The sequence below is a fragment of the Eurytemora carolleeae genome, unplaced genomic scaffold (assembly GCF_000591075.1).
Source record: "Eurytemora carolleeae unplaced genomic scaffold, Eaff_2.0 scaffold989, whole genome shotgun sequence".
Classification (NCBI taxonomy): domain Eukaryota; kingdom Metazoa; phylum Arthropoda; class Copepoda; order Calanoida; family Temoridae; genus Eurytemora; species Eurytemora carolleeae.
In genome coordinates, this window is record NW_019397213.1 from 115,390 (window position 1) to 134,370 (window position 18,981).

At 32.0% G+C, this 18,981-nt stretch overlaps 2 protein-coding genes across 4 annotated transcripts; both read right to left on the minus strand.

Annotated features, from left to right (window-relative positions):
* Positions 1–335: 335 nt before the first annotated feature.
* LOC111712770 (uncharacterized) lies at positions 336–13,968 on the minus strand. 3 transcript variants are annotated; one of them, XM_023487491.1, is made up of 16 exons: positions 13,910–13,968; positions 13,024–13,077; positions 11,099–11,171; positions 6,432–6,468; positions 5,525–5,579; positions 5,381–5,433; positions 5,092–5,140; positions 4,518–4,698; positions 4,207–4,292; positions 3,878–4,113; positions 3,723–3,787; positions 2,197–3,263; positions 1,698–1,804; positions 1,138–1,335; positions 768–933; positions 336–653 (listed from the first exon to the last, which is right to left on the minus strand). In XM_023487491.1, the coding sequence occupies exons 1-16, from the start codon at positions 13,954–13,956 to the stop codon at positions 419–421; spliced, it is 2,709 nt and encodes a 902-aa protein (XP_023343259.1). In that variant the 5' UTR covers positions 13,957–13,968; the 3' UTR covers positions 336–418. The 3 variants fall into 3 exon arrangements, with proteins under 3 accessions (XP_023343259.1, XP_023343261.1, XP_023343260.1); XM_023487492.1 differs by having other exon boundaries at positions 560–699; XM_023487493.1 differs by lacking the exons at positions 5,092–5,140; positions 5,525–5,579; positions 6,432–6,468; ... (1 more) ...; positions 13,024–13,077; positions 13,910–13,968 and having other exon boundaries at positions 5,381–5,400.
* A 2,608-nt stretch (positions 13,969–16,576) lies between these two features.
* LOC111712774 (CD9 antigen) lies at positions 16,577–18,710 on the minus strand (the record flags this gene model as incomplete). Its single annotated transcript, XM_023487496.1, is given in 3 exon segments — positions 16,577–17,193; positions 17,702–17,783; positions 18,629–18,710. Coding segments are annotated over 3 exon segments (235 nt in total), but the record flags the coding sequence as incomplete, so codon positions are not given.
* Between the last annotated feature and the right edge of the window lie 271 nt (positions 18,711–18,981).

An 18,981-nucleotide genomic window follows, 5' to 3' on the forward strand; every position in this document is an offset into this window, starting at 1 on the left:
ACTGTGAAATGAATTTTAAATGTTTAAGTTATTAGATCTGTATTTTTGTTTCTTTTTTTCTATAAAATGGGACCTGGCTCAATATAATATAAAAACTTATCCTCTATAGATTTTCAATTTCTAATTCAATAATTAAGCTTACAAAATAATAAAATTGTGAAAAACATAAGTTTATGTTAACTCCAATTTCTCAATTTCCAATAATTCTTTGGTCGACAGCAGATCAATCAATTAATTAATCGACCAGCAAAAGATTACGTCGAGTAGGCTTTGACGTTGAAAAATGTGATAAAAAATATGGCTTCTCTTCCTTCCAACTTCAGTTTATGGTCAGATTATTTTATCTAATGCAATTTTATTTTTAATAAATGATACAACAGAGCATAGTATAAATTGTTTAGTATGTTAGAGCTATACGCTATAGAAAGGTGAAAAGGGTATACGATCCGTCATTATTTGTTTCTAGCGCTGGAGTAAAATTTGTCCAATTCCAACCCAGAGTTGAAGTAGATTTCTTAGAAGTAATTTGCGGATTTTTCTTTGGCAAAAAAACTTCTCCCGCTTGAGTGAACACACTTCCAATATTTGATATTTGAACTCTTTGAACAGGGTTAGATGTCTCCTGGTGCGCCAAGGGTCTTGAATCTCTTGGTCTAAACAAAAGCTCTAATTTTGTCCCTGAAGTATCCCATTGGGAATCTAATAAACAAACAACTGATAAACAGGAATAATCTGGAAAAGTTAAGTTAGTTAAGAAAACATAATACCTATTCAAGTTGATATTAATTGTCTCCTTTTTATTGAATCTTGGGCTTCTTCCTAGATCCTCAGTTTCTTCCTCTTGATTTGCGCGTTGATCAACTCGATCTTCTTGATCAAATTGCGTGTTGGGCTCTTGTTCACCGGGGTTATCCTCTGTGTTTTGATCTATAACTAAATTTTTTTTCTTCAAAATTTGCATTTGAAATCTAAATTTTGGATCCTTGGAATATTATTCTTTTTTGAATATACAATTCCACGCCTCTTATAAGTAATATTTGTTCTCCATAATATGTTCAGGTTTGGGGGGAATCTATAAAGTCAACGTCCCATTTTTTATCTATTTTTATTTTCAAATTCTCAAAAATCTCTTTTTACCTTTCTCTTGCTGAGGAACAGCATCATACGAATGATAACTTGTGGGTAAATCATTTGTCAAGTCCTCGTAGATCTCAAAATCCTTAGATTCATCAGTTCTTCGTAAAGAGAAATCATAGATGTCGGTGTAAAAGTATTCCGTTGGACCTGAAGGGGGTTCAGACAATTCGTTTTCCGGACTTATAAACCTGATCACGCCTGAAAACATGAATTCTGAACATCTTGCCGGATTTAGAAAAATTCTTTTAAACGACTCAGGTTAATATTATTAAAAATAAATACGCAAATGGAATTGAAAAAATATTTAAGATGAAAAATCTCCAACACTTCCAGACAACTGCCGCTTAAAATCCTCCCCCCCCCCTTTGTTTTCTTCGCACTTTTTTTTGCTAAAATTAAAGCCCCAGATGCATGTTCAAACTAAGATAATAATAGTCAAAATAAAAATGACGGAGTCGATCTCATCTAAATTCTCCAGTTCTTGGACATCTACAAATATCTTCGGATAAAAAGATATAGTTTTTAGTTAGCTGTGTAAACTGTATGACAAATGAGCATACCCTTGTGGTCAATGGTCAATGGCAAGCTATGTTCCCTCTCTCTATCTTGTAAAAATGTTGAAATCAACTTTAAGCTCTCCTCCACTTCTCTACTGCTTGATGTACTTCTAAAACAATATTTTTATATTTTTATGAAATGTTTTAAACGAACCCTTCAAAAATGTAAGTAATTGGTATTAGAACTAAAAATATAAAGGAATTTCCCTTCGAACAAAAACGAAATGTAGTGGGGAAAAAGGAGTAGCAAATTGTTAACAATAACATATAGTATTTAAATTGAAAGACAGTTATTATAACGAGAAGGTAACAAAAATGTCAAAAAAATTTAAGACACAAAATATTTTGTTTGTCCCAAGTTCTTAACTCATCAATTTGTTTCTTGCCCTCAACTGTCAAATCTAGCCCTGGCATTTAGAGTATTACATCCAACTGTACTGATTCCATTTATTTAGTTCTTACGTAAATACTCATTTTATGCATGCAGGAAAGATATGTTTACCTGAAGGAATCTTCTAAAACCATAAGTTTCTTGTTATTTTGATCATTATTGTGGAGCTGCAGGTTAGAAAAAGAACCAGAAAGTACATTTTTCTTTTGTGTTGATGTTTCTGTTCCAAAATTATCATAATCGATTGCGGGTTCGAGATGTGTTATTCTGGTGTCATCAAGAGCTGGTTCCAGGAAATGGTTTTCAGATGGCTGTAGTTGGTTGGTTGGATACTGCGAAGGAAGCTTTCGAAATAGGTTGATTTTGTTCAATATATTGCCATTGTCATCTGTAGTTTTCTCTGTATTTTGGATTGGTTGTTTTAAGCTGGGAGAACTCCTTGAAGATGTTTTAGAGTAGTTTTCATCTCTATTCAAGGGGTTCTTCTCCCTAGTATTTGGTTGATACAGGTTGTCACCGTTTTCCAATCTATAGTCATCCTTTTCTAGAGAAATTTGATCAAGGACTCGTTGATCATGGTTCCCTTGAAGGGTTAGTTGATCAGGTTTCCCTTGTGGACCTAATTGATCAGGGTACCCTTGAAGGGTTAATTGATCAGGTTTCCCTTGTAGACCTAATTGATCAGGGTACCCTTGAAGGGTTAATTGATCAGGTTTCCCTTGTAGACCTAATTGATCAGGGTACCCTTGAAGGACTATTTGATCAGGATTCCTTTGAATGACTGGTTGATTTGGATGCCCTTTAAGGATTAGTGTATCAGGGTTCTCATGAAGGACTGATTGATCAGGATCCCCATGAAGGACAAATTGATTAGGGTACCCTTGAAGGACTAATTGATCTTGGTCCCCTTGGAGGGCTAGTTTATCAGGGTTCCCTTGATGAACTAATTGATCAGTGTTCCCATTAAGAATTAGTTCATCATAGTCCCCTTGAAGGACTAATTGATCAGTGTCCCAATGCGGGATTAATTGATCTGGATCCCCGGGAAGGACTAATTGATCAGGGTTCTCCGGAAGGACTAATTGATCAGATGAAAGATGGTTTTCAGGTTGAGCTCCTGAATATGGTGAGAGAGTAGTTGGTTGAGAATATTGGTTTGGACGTTCAAAAGATGTCTCCTAAATTATATTAAAAGGGTCATGGTTAAACATAAATAATGGAAGTTTAATTTCCGTCCCAAAATTTTCGATGGGTTAATGAAAGTTAAACCTGTGTTAGGGAAATTGATAATTGAGCTTAAAAATTTTGTAGATGTTAGGAACCAATGGAATAGTATAAATGGAGATTTTTGATCTTAAGTTTAGAAAATGCTTTACAGGATTACGACCTAAAACTCTTTAAAATATTTTTTGGAATGATTTTGAATGGAAGAAAAAAGATTTAATAAAATCTGTTCAGTCGTCTTTGAAGTCTCGTCCTTTCGGGGTAAACCTGTAGATTAAATGTTGAACCCCATATTTCAAGACAGAAGACCAGTTATAATTGTCCCACAATTGTTCTCGTGAAATAAAATAAAGCATCATGTCTCCTTTGATTGTAGTTTAATTAAGTATATGTCATGTCACACTGTCGCTCACCTTTCTTGTGCTGATGAAACCTAGGTTAGACACAGGGAAATGTTTAAATCTTGAATTTAAAACACCTAGATATAGAAAAATATTATAATGAGCAGGGTCATGAACTAAGATCTTTATAAAAAAAGAGATGAATAGTTCATGTATTTTATGTTTACCTTTATCATGTTTAACCTTGATTTCTTCACTGTCATCCACGATGTTTTTTCTACCGACCCCAACATTGTTGTTTCGTTTGTCCTCCATCTCGTTTTTTCTTCCTTCCACCACGTTGTTTTCTTTCAATTCCTTCTGCTTGGTTTTAATCTTCTCGTGCATTTTAATGTTTCTCTCCATGATTTGTTTGTCTTTCGTTTCTATCTTGTCTTTCAAAGGTGTCTTCCTTGCTCGTTTCCTAAGTTTTAAACATCGATCTTTTTGTGTAAGTTATCATCAGACCCCCCANTAAAATGAATTTTAATATAAAGGTTTGAACAGAATGTTGTTCCTCAGTATTGCTCTTCTTCCGTTTATAAATTTAACCATTTCTTCATGAGTCATCTTTTCTTTTGGCAACAAATCTTCGTCTGGAGCCTAAACAAACAATATTTTGAAATAATTTTTTTTCGAAAATCGAGCAACATTTTGATTGATATTTTAAGGTATATGTTAAGTCTTCCATAATAAAGTAAAATATAGACTTTAGACCAAAATAGTTCTTAATAGCACTTTCATTTTTTAATCTATCAAGATTTAATTTAAGCTTATTTGGAAATAATTTTCTTCCATTCAAAGCATGCCACTACACCTTCTTAATACCTGAGCTTCAGCATTGAATCTATCTTGCACTTCAGATTTGATTATTTCTTTTTCTTTGATATTAGGTTTCTTGGTAAAGTCGGATGAAGCTGGAATGTCGTCTTTTCCGAGGATCATTCTCCTCCTATCCTTCTCGTTTATTGAATAAGCTTTGTATCCTCCTACAGAACCCAAGGTGTCCCTAGAATCATTATTTATAAAATACTAGCTGCAAGGCCCTGCGTTGCCCCTGGAAAAAAATTGAAAACAAAATTTAAAAATTTTATTAAGAACTAATTTTTATTTGCCAACGTCACCCCCATAATACCCATGAGTGCCTTCAAAAAAATGTCAGACCATTCGATCCAGCCGTTTGGCCGGCCAGAGGGAACATATTTACGAATGTCTTGTTTTATTATTTATATTGCAAATCATTACAAAAGTCACTTTTATTATTTGATCTCATTCTTTAAAAAATATTTTTGATGATTTTCATCAAACAAAGACAGAAATAATAGCATGGTGATGGGTGAAGTAATTTCATTTGTTAAAAATTCATAATTGTTACAATTTAAAAAATGTATATCAAACCTACCGATATATTTCATTTTCAGCTCCGTCGGTTGAATCTTCATATTTTTTACCTGATCATTAAAAATAGTTTTAAATCTATATTACAAATACATTTTCAAATAATTGTTTTGAAAAATTACAAGATCATTTTTTCAATAAACAAAAAAACTCAAAAAGAATATATTTGTACAAACATTACTGCAAATATCTGCATTCAATCTACATCTTAATCCAAACAGCTTCTATAAAAATATTAATTCTTTTATAGTATTATTTTTTTTTATTTGTTAAATAAAAGAAAAATCAAAAACCTGTATTTTGCAGTCTAGGGTTAGACGCATACCCTGCTCCGTAAGTCGATTCCCTGGGTTTATAAAAAAGCGAAAATAAATTATTTTTTGAAAAAATTTTCACGTATATTTTTAATCAGATTTTTTAAAGCCTATTGCTGATACCTTAGGATTCCTTTTTGATCTATATATCCATACTTCCCCCATACTTCTCCTAAAGCTGAAACAGATCAAATATCTAGATCATGTAATCAATTAATCAATTAAAAAATAATCGGTAATTATAATTAAATATTCTCACGAAGCAACTAGAAATTTTAAACTTTAATATATTATACATTATTCATTAGCAAAACAGATAATTTGAAATGTATTCTATTTATAATAACTTTTCAAAATGAAAACGGATGTTAACTGATTAATTTTAACAGATAACAAAGAAATGTATTATTTGACAATTATACATGGTGAACTTACAATTGAAGAAACAAATTAATCTGTAAATCAAAAATTGTTTTGGTTTCCTTGAAAAGTTTTAATCGTGTTTTTCATTCTTTACGCCATGGTTTTGAATGCATAATACATCCGTAATATATTACCACCCCCCTCAATCTACATCCGAGGTTACCCCCGGGCCCACCCCCCTAATTCTTGAAGGTCGTTTTTTATCTTTGAAATAATTTACGGCACTGTTTCGTAAACCACGTTTTAGAAGTAAAATTAAAGAGTTAATAGTTACCAAATCTTGGTTTGCCTTTATTTGTGTTCTCAATATTACGGAGATATGATTAATTTTGTTCAGATTTCGCCAATTTTGGTTTTATTCAAAAAAAAAAAAATTTAAACCAACTTCTCAATATCTTTGGTAACATTGACAGCACAAAAAAGACAGACCAAATTTTGGAAATCCCAGAACTAGGAGAATTTTGTGAATATTGTTTCAAGAATCATACATGTGAATGAAGGTTGACGATTGAATGTCTTAAATAAATTCAAAGATCAAAGACAACTTTCAAATCGTCTTGCTACTGTCATGTTTCGTGGGACACCCTGTACATCCGTAGTATCTCACCTGATCTAGTTTCCACCTTGTAACTCCCATCTTCAGCCTTAATAATAATATCTAATTATCTTTAAATTGTTTTTACTTTATGATTTCGGTAGACATCGTGATGGACATGTGATGGACATGGAATTAAACTTTTATTATATGTATATCTATATAATAAAACAAGACATTCGTGTATATACATGTTGCGTATAGCCGGCCAAACGGCTGGACCGATTGGACTAAATTTTTTTGTGGACACTCATGGGTGGCCAGGAGGGTGTTATAGGCCAAACAAATTTGAATTAAAAAAATTCAATCTTAATTTTTTATTCAATTTTTTTTTCACGAGCAACTCCGGGCCCTCAGCTAGTTGTATATAAAGCAGCTGTCGTTCTATTTTCACATGACCCTCAGGCCTCCATTTAAAAACAGGGGCATGCCCGATTCACATTTGACTGTACAGGAAAGATGAAAGGGGTATAGGCTGAAAATTAAGTTTCTTAGAAGTTTATCGTGAACTATACGTGTTCTGTCTGATGTTCCTGTCTCAAGAAATTGATATAAAACTGTGTCAAAGTTATAAAAAAAATTTATATATATAAAATTTTAGATAAAAATTGTAGGTTTAAACCGATTATATTTAGCAAATACGCAACCAATCTGAAAACGAGAGGAGCCTGAAAAACTTCGGTTTGCTCCTATTTTAATTTTATAATTTTTAATTTTAATTTTTAATAGATATTATTGATAATATTATGTATACGTCCGTTTCACGTGACCAGAACTCCCACCAATGGCAGTGTAGTATACTGGTCACATGATACAGACGGAGACACGTGACACTCCTACATTGCTTAGGTTTCAGCCTATACCCCCTTTCATTTTTGCTGTGAGTCTTGTTATGCTATTAAGGAAAGGAAGTGAAATGCCAAAAAATTGCACTTTTGTGTTTATTAAACCCAAACATAGTTACTTATATATAATAAAACTCTCTTAGTTGGGTAATCAGAACAATTCTTGATATGACCTCTATACTTCTAGTTATACGCTGTAGTTATTTGTTTATATTTTCCAGTGCTTGAACATATATTGTGAGCTGTGTACAATGTACGTCCCGATTCTGACATTTCTCAATCCAATTTTATACATTGCCTAGCACGCTATACGAACCAACAAACAGACAAACTTGCAAACTTGCAATCACCCAAACAGACGACAGAATAAGAAAGAATACCAATAAAACTGAAAAAGTATTGGGTATTTTCAATTCAGACAAACAGCTGAACACTTCAATGTAATTTTAGGAATGGATGGGTGCATGTTTGTATAAATGTTTTCTAGCCTCCCAAAGAATCATGGAATAAAAATCAAAAATGTTAAATGCCTCACTGGTATAAAAAATGGTTGGGAGCTTATCCCCTTTCGGCGTGCGGAGGTCAATCCGGCCCTGCCAATGGGCATTAGAAAGATTAAAAAAATACGATCACCCCCCATGGGTTGCACAGAAATGGTGGTATATTTCTCAAATTATTCAATGTTAAAAAGTTAAGGAGAAGGGAAGACAGCTACTTGGCGGGAAACCACAAAAATCTAAGACTGATTGGCACAGGCAACGCCTGTTACCTCTGCTATAGTAATTCCTATTGGACACTGCAATATGTTCCCTTTTTCATGAATACATGGTAAACGTAGATTTGTGTGCAAAGAGTATTACCAGGACCTTAATAAATATGCATTTAAAGTCGTGAACTCCAGGTGCACTTAGAGCAACCAACCCACTTATTAAATCCATCAATTTTTAACCCACTTTGTTATTTGTTCCTTCTTCCCTTCTATTCATTCCATCCTTTCTTCTGTTCCTTACATTTCCTCTTCTATTCGTTCCATCTTCTCTTCTATTCCTTCCACCTTGCCTTCTATTCGTTTGTTTTATTTTCTATTCGTTCCATCCTTCCTTCTCTTCAATGCGTTTCATCTTCCCTTTTATTCAATCTATCTTCCCTTCTATTGGTTCTATTTTCCCTACTTTTCGTTCCATCTTCTCTTGTATTCCTTTCACCATCCCTTCTATTCGTTTGTTTTATTTTCTATTCGTTCCATCCTTCCTTCTGTTCCTTCCATCTTCTCAGCAATGCGTTCCATCTTCCTTTTTTATTCGTTTATCTTCCCTTTTATTCAATTTGTCTTCCTTTCTATTCGTAAATTTCCCCTGCTATTCGTTCTATTGTCCCTACTATTTGTTCTATTTTCCCTACTATTCGTTCTATTTTCCCTACTATTCGTTCTATTTTCCTTACTATTCTTTCCATCTTCCCTTTTATTAAGTCCATCTTCCTTTCTTTTCATTCCATCTTCCCATTTATTCTTTCCATCTTTTCTTTTATTCTATGTATTTTCCCTACTTTTCGTTCTTCTTTTCTACTATTCGAATTCCATCTTTCTTTCTATTCATTCCACACTGTTAGAAAAACTTCTTCTGTCCCGTGCAATATATACAATTTGTCAGGTTACACTGCAATATATTGCATGGTTCAACAATTATATTTATTTATTCGTTCCATCCTTCTTTCTTTTTATTGTATCTGCACCTTATGTTTATTCAATCCTTCAGGTTGTTTTTCTTTCAATTATTTAGCATGATAAGATATTACTGTACAGTTGTACAGTACAACAAGTCCAAACATCAACATCCAACATTGTTTACATTACTCTAAACTAGATACTGCATCATTTTTACAGTTGAAAGCTTTTTGTTTCGTGATGAAAAAACTGGAAAGATTTTAATCATTAATCAACCCTTTGTTTTGCATAATGAATTAAACTTGGATGGAAAAAATGTTAAATATATTAGAATTGTTATACGAATGGTTCTCGTGAATGTGAAGAATAAGGTACACCCTGTTCCACAAAACATGACCGTTCAGAGACAACTTGAAGATCGTCTTTGATAATAAAAACAATATGCGGCAATTATTCTTCAACCTACGTTTACATGTATGATTATTGACTCTTTAATCACAAACTTCCCCTAGTCCTGACATTTCCAAAATGTGGTCGGCCTTTTTTCTTTAAATATCAAAGAAGATATTAAGACGTTTAGTTGATTTTATGAAATAAAACCAAAATCTGAACGAAATTCTTTAAACCTCCGATAATTTGAAAGGTACAAAAAAGGCAGAACACATTTTGTAAATGCTAGGTATATGGTTGATTATACCATTCAAGAGTTTTACTATTCAAATTAGGTTGACCCATGAATGCAGCCTCTCAACTATGTCATTTATTTTGAAACACCCTGCATGCAATGAAGATGATCTGCCCTAGTCAATTAACCTCCTTCTAACTAGTAATCCATCCTGTCATATTATATACTGTTCCCCCACCTCATACTATACAATTTCCAGTTATAAAGTTTACCTTAAATATAAGCTACCACTTAAAAATACTCCATAAATACACCTTCAAGCCATATAGTGCATACTATGTTGTAAATCTATATTTTATAGAATTGCAAATGCTTTATCAAGATAACGTCTGGAAATCTCATATGTCTTTCAGACACCTCATATACCGTTGTGCAGACACCTCGTATATCTTCAATGGCACCTTCTACACCTTGCAGACACAATATATATCTTTCAGACACCTCATATACCTTGCAAGTTCCTTCTATTCCTTGCAGACAACTTACACACCTTGAAGACACCTCATAAGAGCTTAAAAAACCCATCATATACCTCGCAAAGACCTCATACATTTTGTAGACATTTCATTCACATAGCAGACACCTCATATACCTTGTTGACACCACTTAGCAGACACTTAATCTATATATTTTAGCTAGTCTGGGTGTCTGTCTGTTTATATCCAATAAACATCAAAACGGCTCAACCGATCGGGCCCAAATTTGGAGTGGCCCCAGGAAAGGTTTATAAGTGCTGAAAATTAAAAAAAATTGTGTTTAAAAGTTTTTTTATTTTTGTATAATTTTAAAATGCGCGAAAAGATATTATGAATTTGTTTTTGTTTTATATTGTAAAAAGAGAAGATGCTCAGATATTTCTATTTGTGCATCTACAATATATTTCTAGAATCTATGTAAGAAAGTCCCGGGAAAAAAGTTTCTGGAAAAAAAACCTGGAAATAAAAACTTTGGGAAAAAAGTCCGAATTTTCTCCAGTCCTTGGAAAAAATGTCACTGGAAATAAAGTCCCGTGTTTTGGATTCCTGTGACTTTTTTTCCTAAAATAGTATGGTGGCTGCCAATAAAGTCTCAGGAAATAAGATTTCAGGAAGTCCTGAAGAAAATAAATCCAAGGAAAAAACCTAGAAAAAAAGTCCTAAGTCTCGGGAAATTTGAACTCAGTAATTTAAGTCTGCGGAAAAAAGTCCTACGAAAAGTTGTGTATGAAATCATACTGGAGGCAGAAAAAAATGTCTATAAAATAAAATCTCGAATTGGTAGGACTTTATTTCCGAAGACTTTTTAATAAAAGGACTTTTTTCCACAGGACTTTTTTAGTGTGAAATTTTAGCACTTTTTTCCAAGGACTTTTTTTTTGGCGGTTACCATATTTCTATTTGTGCATCTACAATATATTTCTATTTGTGTATCTATTATTTCTATTTGTGTATATATATATTATTACTATTTTTGTATCTATAAATTATTTCCATATATGATTTACCTCGAATCCGAATGTATAAGAACCATCCCTATTCTTAGTATCAATAAAGTTCAATATTTCAACCTTTTCAGATCTGCAATGAAAAACATTTAAACATTTCTTAAAATATAAACACTTTACAGTGCAGGCAGCTGTGATCTATTCTCGTATTTCTTCGCCAGCTTTTTTTCACCTATAAAGGAGTTTAAAAGTGTTCAATCACGAAACTAACCCCCCCCCCCCACCTCCATATATTTCAAAAAGGGAGTATTCGCTAATTTAAACATGACCAAATGGCATGGTCTCCATATTACCGCCTAATATCTCTTTTTTATAAACATAATAAAAACAATTTGTGACAAAGTTTATTTTTCTAAACAACACCTTTAGAAGCACTACTGACCCCCCCCCCTCCACCCCCTTGTATACGCCCTGGAGAGTAACTTAATTATTGATTAAGTTAAATAGACTTTAACGCTGGATATTTACTTTGCGCAGAAATAGCGTTTATTGTTTAATAAAAATTAAACAACAAACATTAATCATGTTTAACTCAACATAAAATTATCAAGAGATAATTTGAAATGTTTGTGTTTTGTTTATCAATTAGATCCAGTGATTAAGTCAAATTCGACAGATTTTATGTTTGTCGAGGAAATTCGATCAAATATTATTTTAATCTCCCATCGAATTAATAAATCGTTAATATCAAAGATTTTAAAATTAGGATTTTTTTGGCTATAGAATAAAGTTTAAACTAGCGTACACTCCCATATATTTTGCATTAAGGTTGCATTTGCATAAACAGTTTTAATGCATTATTTGCATATTTATAAAATTTCAAGATTCAACAGCTATGCTCTATATTTAAGCAAGGAAAACGTGATGTATGAATTGTATTCTGAACCCTTAATATATTTATGGAAAATATTTACACACACTATAAAAGGAAATCAAAACGCGCGATGGCACGATGATCTTTAGGCTTTAAACTAATCTTCGGAAAACTGAATAATTTTTGAAACCCTGTATAGGGTTTCCATTCGCAAAACTTTTGCGCAATTTTTAAAAAATATTTCCGGTTTTGCGCAAATTGCGCAAAATAAATAGCGCAAAACCGCGCAAAACTCATTGCGTTTCATGCGCAAAAATAGCGCAAAAGTTCGCAAAAATAAAATTTGCGTGAAAATTGCGTAAATTTTGCGCAAAAGATTTAGCCATTTCGTGGAAACCCTAACCCTGTACAACTTGTTTTCAATATAAATGTAGCGTCAACGTAAATTTAAGGGGATGGTTAATTTTCAATTGACCCTCTGGTCAAAAAGTTGTGTGCCCGTTTAACAATATTCTTCTTGATATCTTCGTCTCTAAAAAAAAATGAAAAAAATTTCAATTTTTTTCTTTCTGAAAATTATTAATAATATATAAGATAAAGAAATTAACACTTTTCGGATGAAAAAAAAAACTATATTTTCCTTAATTACATACAGATAAAGATGAAAAAGCATCGTTGTGAATCGGGCGTGAAACTATTTAATGGGGGTATTTAAAATTACGTATGTCCTATCCTCTTTTAATCTGAAGACTTCCAATAACTATTGACGACGGTTCTCTTTCAAGAATCTGGTAGAGATATCTGATAAAATGATTCTGTTGGGAATCTTTAAATAAAAATCGAGTCACATAAAATTACGTTTACAATCTCTTTATATTTTGAAATATTACTGAAAATTCTGAAAATCATTGACATTTCATCCGAAAAATATTAATTGGATTTAATTTGAAAATCTTAAAACTCTGAAATAACGGAACTAAATATATGAAATGACTCCTGATCGAGTTCGGATGTCTGTTTTGAATTTTGAAAATAATGATGTGTAAACTAATTGTAACCTTGTACATATAAAACAATTAACCTGTACAGGGGATGGGTTGTAATAAAGTACCTGGAGTATGCAGGAGGAGACGGTAATCTTTCAAATTCATTCCTCGGATCCACCCTGTAATTGAAATATATTATGATGTGTTGTAATTTTTCTAATTATTGTGATGAATAAATCTAAGCTACTGAGCATTCAGGCGCTTGGCACCCATCTTCTATTTCTATGATCTCTTTGTATATACTGTAAAACAAAAACAAACAAAAAGTTCGCGGATTTTATAACAAAATCTCGAGGATTTTCTAAATTTAATGAAAATCGAATTTTGTTGGAGGCTGATTTTTTAAATGTTGATCATCCATAAACCTTCCTTGGGCCGGTCATGTGAAGTCCCACACAAAATTTGGTGTTTTGACGTTTTTTGGATACAAATTAAACAAACAGACAGACAATCAAAATATATATATTTATACTAGGCTTTCAGGGCGCTTCTATTTCAATTGTGAACATCTTCTCTTAGTGTACATTGTAAAACAAAAACAAAAAAAGTTCGCGAATTTTCTAAAAAAATAAGTTTAGTTGAATTGCAAACCGCGCTTTTTCAAACAAATTCTTAGTTGGATTTAAACAATTTTCATTTTTAAATATTCCAATGGATATTATTAATTATTTACTGAACTCTAAATTATTTCAAGAATTGTCTTTTTGAAATTTGCCCATTTCAAAAGTTTCATTCTGTATTTTATAAGCGCCCCTGTTACACGTAAAACTAACATACATTGTATTGACGTCAATCCATTCTATACTGCTATGTTTAACTACAGGACCCCCTTATTGATTTGTAAATATAATAGTTTCCAGGAGTTCATCATGGCCAGACATAAATAGAGTTCGCTAAAAAAAATTGTTGTTAAAATATAGAAATTTATTGTTTTGAATGAATATATTTTACCTGGACCTACGGCCTGCTGTAAATCCGATAGTTAGAAGAGTAAACATCTAGAATCAGATTTTATTAATTATTAATAATTTAGTTTTGTTTAATGGACATCTTGTAATTAAAGGGCCTGTATTACGTAAAATAAAGGAAATGAGTTGTTGCTACAAACTTTAATTTTTTAATCCCTTTATTTTTCCAATCTTTGATATTTCAATCTCAGATTATTTGATCTAACAGTACATAGTTGAAATATCGAAGACATTGGGTTGCAATGATAAAGAGATTAGAAAATCAGAGTTTGTGGCAAAGACTCAATTGCTTTGATTTAAAAGCTGGAAATTTGACAAATTTTAGATCAGTAAATAAACCCATGTAGCAGAAAGGATGAATAAGACTCATTTAACTCATTTAGAGGATTCCAGCTTAATTTTTTTAATCCATTTAAATTGAATAAATACAATTTAGGCAGGAAACGTCATAAGTTAGAGAAAAGTCATTTAAAGTCAAAGGGACTGGAGTCGTTATTTTCAATTGACTCTCAATAAAGGGACTGGAGTCGTTATTTTCAATTGACTCTCAATAAAGGGACTGGAGTCGTTATTTTCAATTGACTCTCAATAAAGGGACTGGAGTCGTTATTTTCAATTGACTCTCAATAAAGGGACTGTAGTCGTATATTCAACTGACTCTCAATAAAGGGACTGATATTCTACTGACTCTCAATAAAGGGACTGTAGTCGTATTTTCAACTGATTCTCAATAAAGGGACTGGAGTCGTATTTTCAACTGACTCTCAATAAAGGGACTGTGTTTGTATTTTCAATTGATTCTCAATAAAGAGACTTGAGCCCTATTTTCAACTGACTCTCAATAAAGGGACTGGAGTCGTATTTTCAATTGACTCTCAATAAAGGGACTGGAGTCGTATTTTCAATTGACTCTTAATAAAGGGACTGGAGTCGTATTTTCAATTGACTCGCAATAAAGAGACTTGAGTCGTATTTTCAACTGACTCTGAATAAAGAGACTTGAGTCGTATATTCAACTGACTCTCAATAAAGAGACTTGAGTCGTATATTCAACTGACTCTCAATAAAGAGACTTGAGTCGTATATTCATGTGACTCTCAATAAAAAAGTGGCATTTCCGATACACAACGGTGCCCTTAAAAGCTTTTACTGATTAAGAATGAATTAGATAATAGATAATATATATTCATGTTAAACTCTTTTAAAATTCATTATTTTCAATTGTGGTTTCTCCACAAAGGTGCATTTATACTGCAGATACAATGGTCGAAATCATCGAAATTAAACATTTTTCAAACTAAGGCAAAACGATTTCTTCCTCATTTCTATATTATATAAATATTTCTCTTGTGCATAACAACAAAGGTAGAGTAGCTACGGGGTTACAAAGCTGTACCGTTGATGTAGTGTAGATTTTAACTTGTCCTTCTGTCTATAGTTTGCAGTGAGCCCTGTGTGTTACAAGATAAGGGGGGGGGGAGACTAAGACTCATTACATTTTATTATATTTTATTAGAATTTCTTTAACTTTATCGTTAACAGTTTAACAGCTTTAATCTTATTTATGTCAACCCTTCCGTCATATTTAGTAAAACTGTTCCTTCAAGACTTCAACAGAACACCTTCGTCCTTCTGTTCAGCATGCATTATTATTATTATTTTCCATGTGCTTCCATTCATAGAAATTCTTACTTGACAAGATATAAAAACTACATTTTCTTTAAGACACTTAATATTAAGTTGACCATCTTCTTAATATTTGTTAAGACATTAAATGATTTAGATTTAATGAAGTGAAAACGGAAATAAAATAAAATCTTTGCAATCCTCCTTAATCTTATTTTTTTCAATATTAATAATTTTACAATATTGGATATAAACATTTAAAAAAAAAATAAGTGATATCTTTACTTTTAGTTTATAAATCATAAAAATTTTCAAATATGTTGGATTATTTATTGTTTCTATTGGCACACGAATGGCTTGCATTCACATATTATTACATACATATATATAATTTGTGTGTGAAAGGAATTGAGTCTCTACCACAAACTCTGATTTTTTAATTTTTAGATTTTTGCAACCTTGGATATTTAAAACTATGAATTCTTTTAGGTCAAATGATCTAAGCTTAAAATATCTAAGGTTTCCACCGTCAGGTTGCAAAGATATAGAGAATAGAAAATATTAGTTTGTGACAAAGACTTAATTTCTTTCTCTAACATCAACACATAACATTGATAGGAAGAAGGGTTTATGTTCACAACAATTTGTTTTTTAAAAATTAGCAGGGAAGACATATGAACTACTTCTCAAGTTCTCTACAGTTAAACCCTACATCAGCCATATATCGAAAGCATTTATCAAATGTCGTCTTGACAATTTTGCAATTATATTTTACGTAAAAATCGGTATTTGCGAAAATGAATAAATAGCCATGAATATGCGGGAACAGTTTTAAAGTGCTCCATATAATCATTTCATCAAAAAACTAAATATCTGCAACATTCAACTATCCATAAGTGAAGAATACGACATTTGATGAATTCTTTCGATGTATTCGTTATTAAGTGTTTAACTGTAGAATAACTTATTTACTGTCAGAAGAAAAGGTGTTTTGCTAAAAATGTATGCATAAGAAGGTACTTGATGAATGTAAGGAACTATTAATTGTGCAGACTGAATTTTTTATTTTACAAGAAGATAAAATATAAGAACATTTGGAGTTTGAGAAAAATAAGCATTTGAACTATTTTCATTTGACCAAATTTACCTTCCATAAATTTATATTTTATTGTAAAATGAAAATATGATAAACGTTACAAGACATCTCTGAAGAACTTTTTTAATGTAAGACGACCTTCAGATTCGTCGCTTAGTTCTTATTTTTGTGTTATTCCTCCCCCATTACAGAAATATATCATACATTTTACATAACTAAATTTGAGATTTTGCAACTGAGATTATTGGGTACAGTGTACAAAAGGGTAAGCTACATGGTTTAACATTGAACAATAAAGAATATATAAAAACAATTGTACATAAAGATATATAGATTAATAGGTAACAGTGAAAGAAGTTTCTTTCTCTGCTTGTACATCGTTACAATACTTAAAAGTGTGTAGAGAAAAGTTTGAACCTTTGATAAAAAACTGGTTTAAAAAGTTGCATTGTCAAATATTTTGTTTATATCTTGTTACGCCTTCATGTCGCGAATTTTCTTTATTGTACAACAGAGGCACATAGAAAGCACCATGCTGAACACCTCTAAAAAATATTAAGTGAATTAGTTTTTGTTTTTCACTAATTATCAAGTTCTCAATTGGATAAGATGTTGCTTACTAATCAATGGGTAGTAATCAAGCAAACCTTTGAAATTAAATTCGTAGTTTGAAATATAAAAGGTGATTTCAGGATTTCAGCTTTTTTATATGATTATATTAAAATGATTGGATCCCACATAAAGATATTTGCACAGATAATGATTAGAAAATTAGAATTAGAAACAAGTTAACAGATTATTGATAATAATATAACTGATTTTACATGTTTGTAGACTAAGGTATAATAGACAGATCCATAAACTTGATTAAAATATCTTAAACTTTTTTTTAATTACAGAGTTTTATTTTTAAGTACATTTTCAAAAAAGAAACTGGCAATCCCAATATTAAATAAAATAGTCTGTTAATTTGGTTCCGCCGGTTTGGAGGATTATTGTTAATCCAAAAATCCCATATTACATTCGTAGAAAAATATAATACATTAAACTGACCTAAAAGTAGAATTCCTATTCCTGCTGCAAACAGAAATATAATATTATTCTCCACAAACTCTACCATCATATCAGCGCATCCCTACAAATATGTTGTAATTCAGCTCATGTTACTCTTATCTGGCTAGATTCTCAAATATCTCACATTCTATCTAGATAATGTTATAACATATATTGATTCAACATTTAGAATAGTTTTTTATTTATCCATTTATCATTTTTTTTATTATTCTTTATTTTATTTAACATTATTTAGTTCTGTATCGAAATACTTACTCGCGTATTTCATATCTAAAACTAACTCACCTTTTCTGTAGCTAAGCAAATTCATCTCCTATTAACTACCTTCTTCTCTATTTTACTCAAATATTTTGTAACTAGCCTGGTTTTTATCAAAGCAAATAACCTTTTCTCTAACTAACCCGTTCATCTCTTGTTAGATAACTTTTCTCCGACTAGCCAAGTTTCCGCTTGTTAGCCAGTTTCTACTCTATCTAGCTAGTCTAAATTAACCAATCCTGCTCGTATTAGCTAGTTTCTCCTTTACTTAGCTGATCTATTTTCTAACTAACTCAATTTCCTCTTGTTAGCTAATTTCTTCTTTATCTAGCTAACTAGCTAGCCAAATTTCTCTTTTGAAATTGAAATTAGCTAACTTCTCCCCAAATAATCTTAAATTGTCTCTAACCAAATTCTACTGTTGTTTGCTAACTTATTTTTTTATTAGCTAACCTATTCTCTCTAGCTTGCACCCGCTAATATCTCCTCTAGCTAGCTCAAGTCCAATAAACTTAATTATCCAATTAATAACTATCATTTCTATTAACTAGCTTACTACCGTCGTCTTAGATAAGCTCATATTTACTCTGATACTGACCCACTCATCCTTCAAGTTCCTTCTGTCCACGTGGTAAATATCTGCTGTACCTGAGTATAAAGTACATCTGAGTCTGGAGTATCTAGAATCTGGAGTTGTGTAGCGGTCAGACAAGGTGTAGACTCAGGATACCTAGATAAGCCGTTAGTAGCTAATATTGTCAAGGTTGGATCCGTTTAATGTTTTAATACGGAGCCAGGATACAAATCACCCTCAACTAAAACAGCATTATCTTTCGGTCAGGCAGAATAGGTGGGAGGAAATCCTGCCAGTACTAGTACAAAGTCATTTTCCGTTAGCTTGGCCTAGCGACCAAGTAGGGCAAGAAGTCGGGTTGGGACAATAAAGCACCAAGTCCCCTCCTATTTGGTCCAGAAAAGCCGGCACTTACCTGGTGTACTGG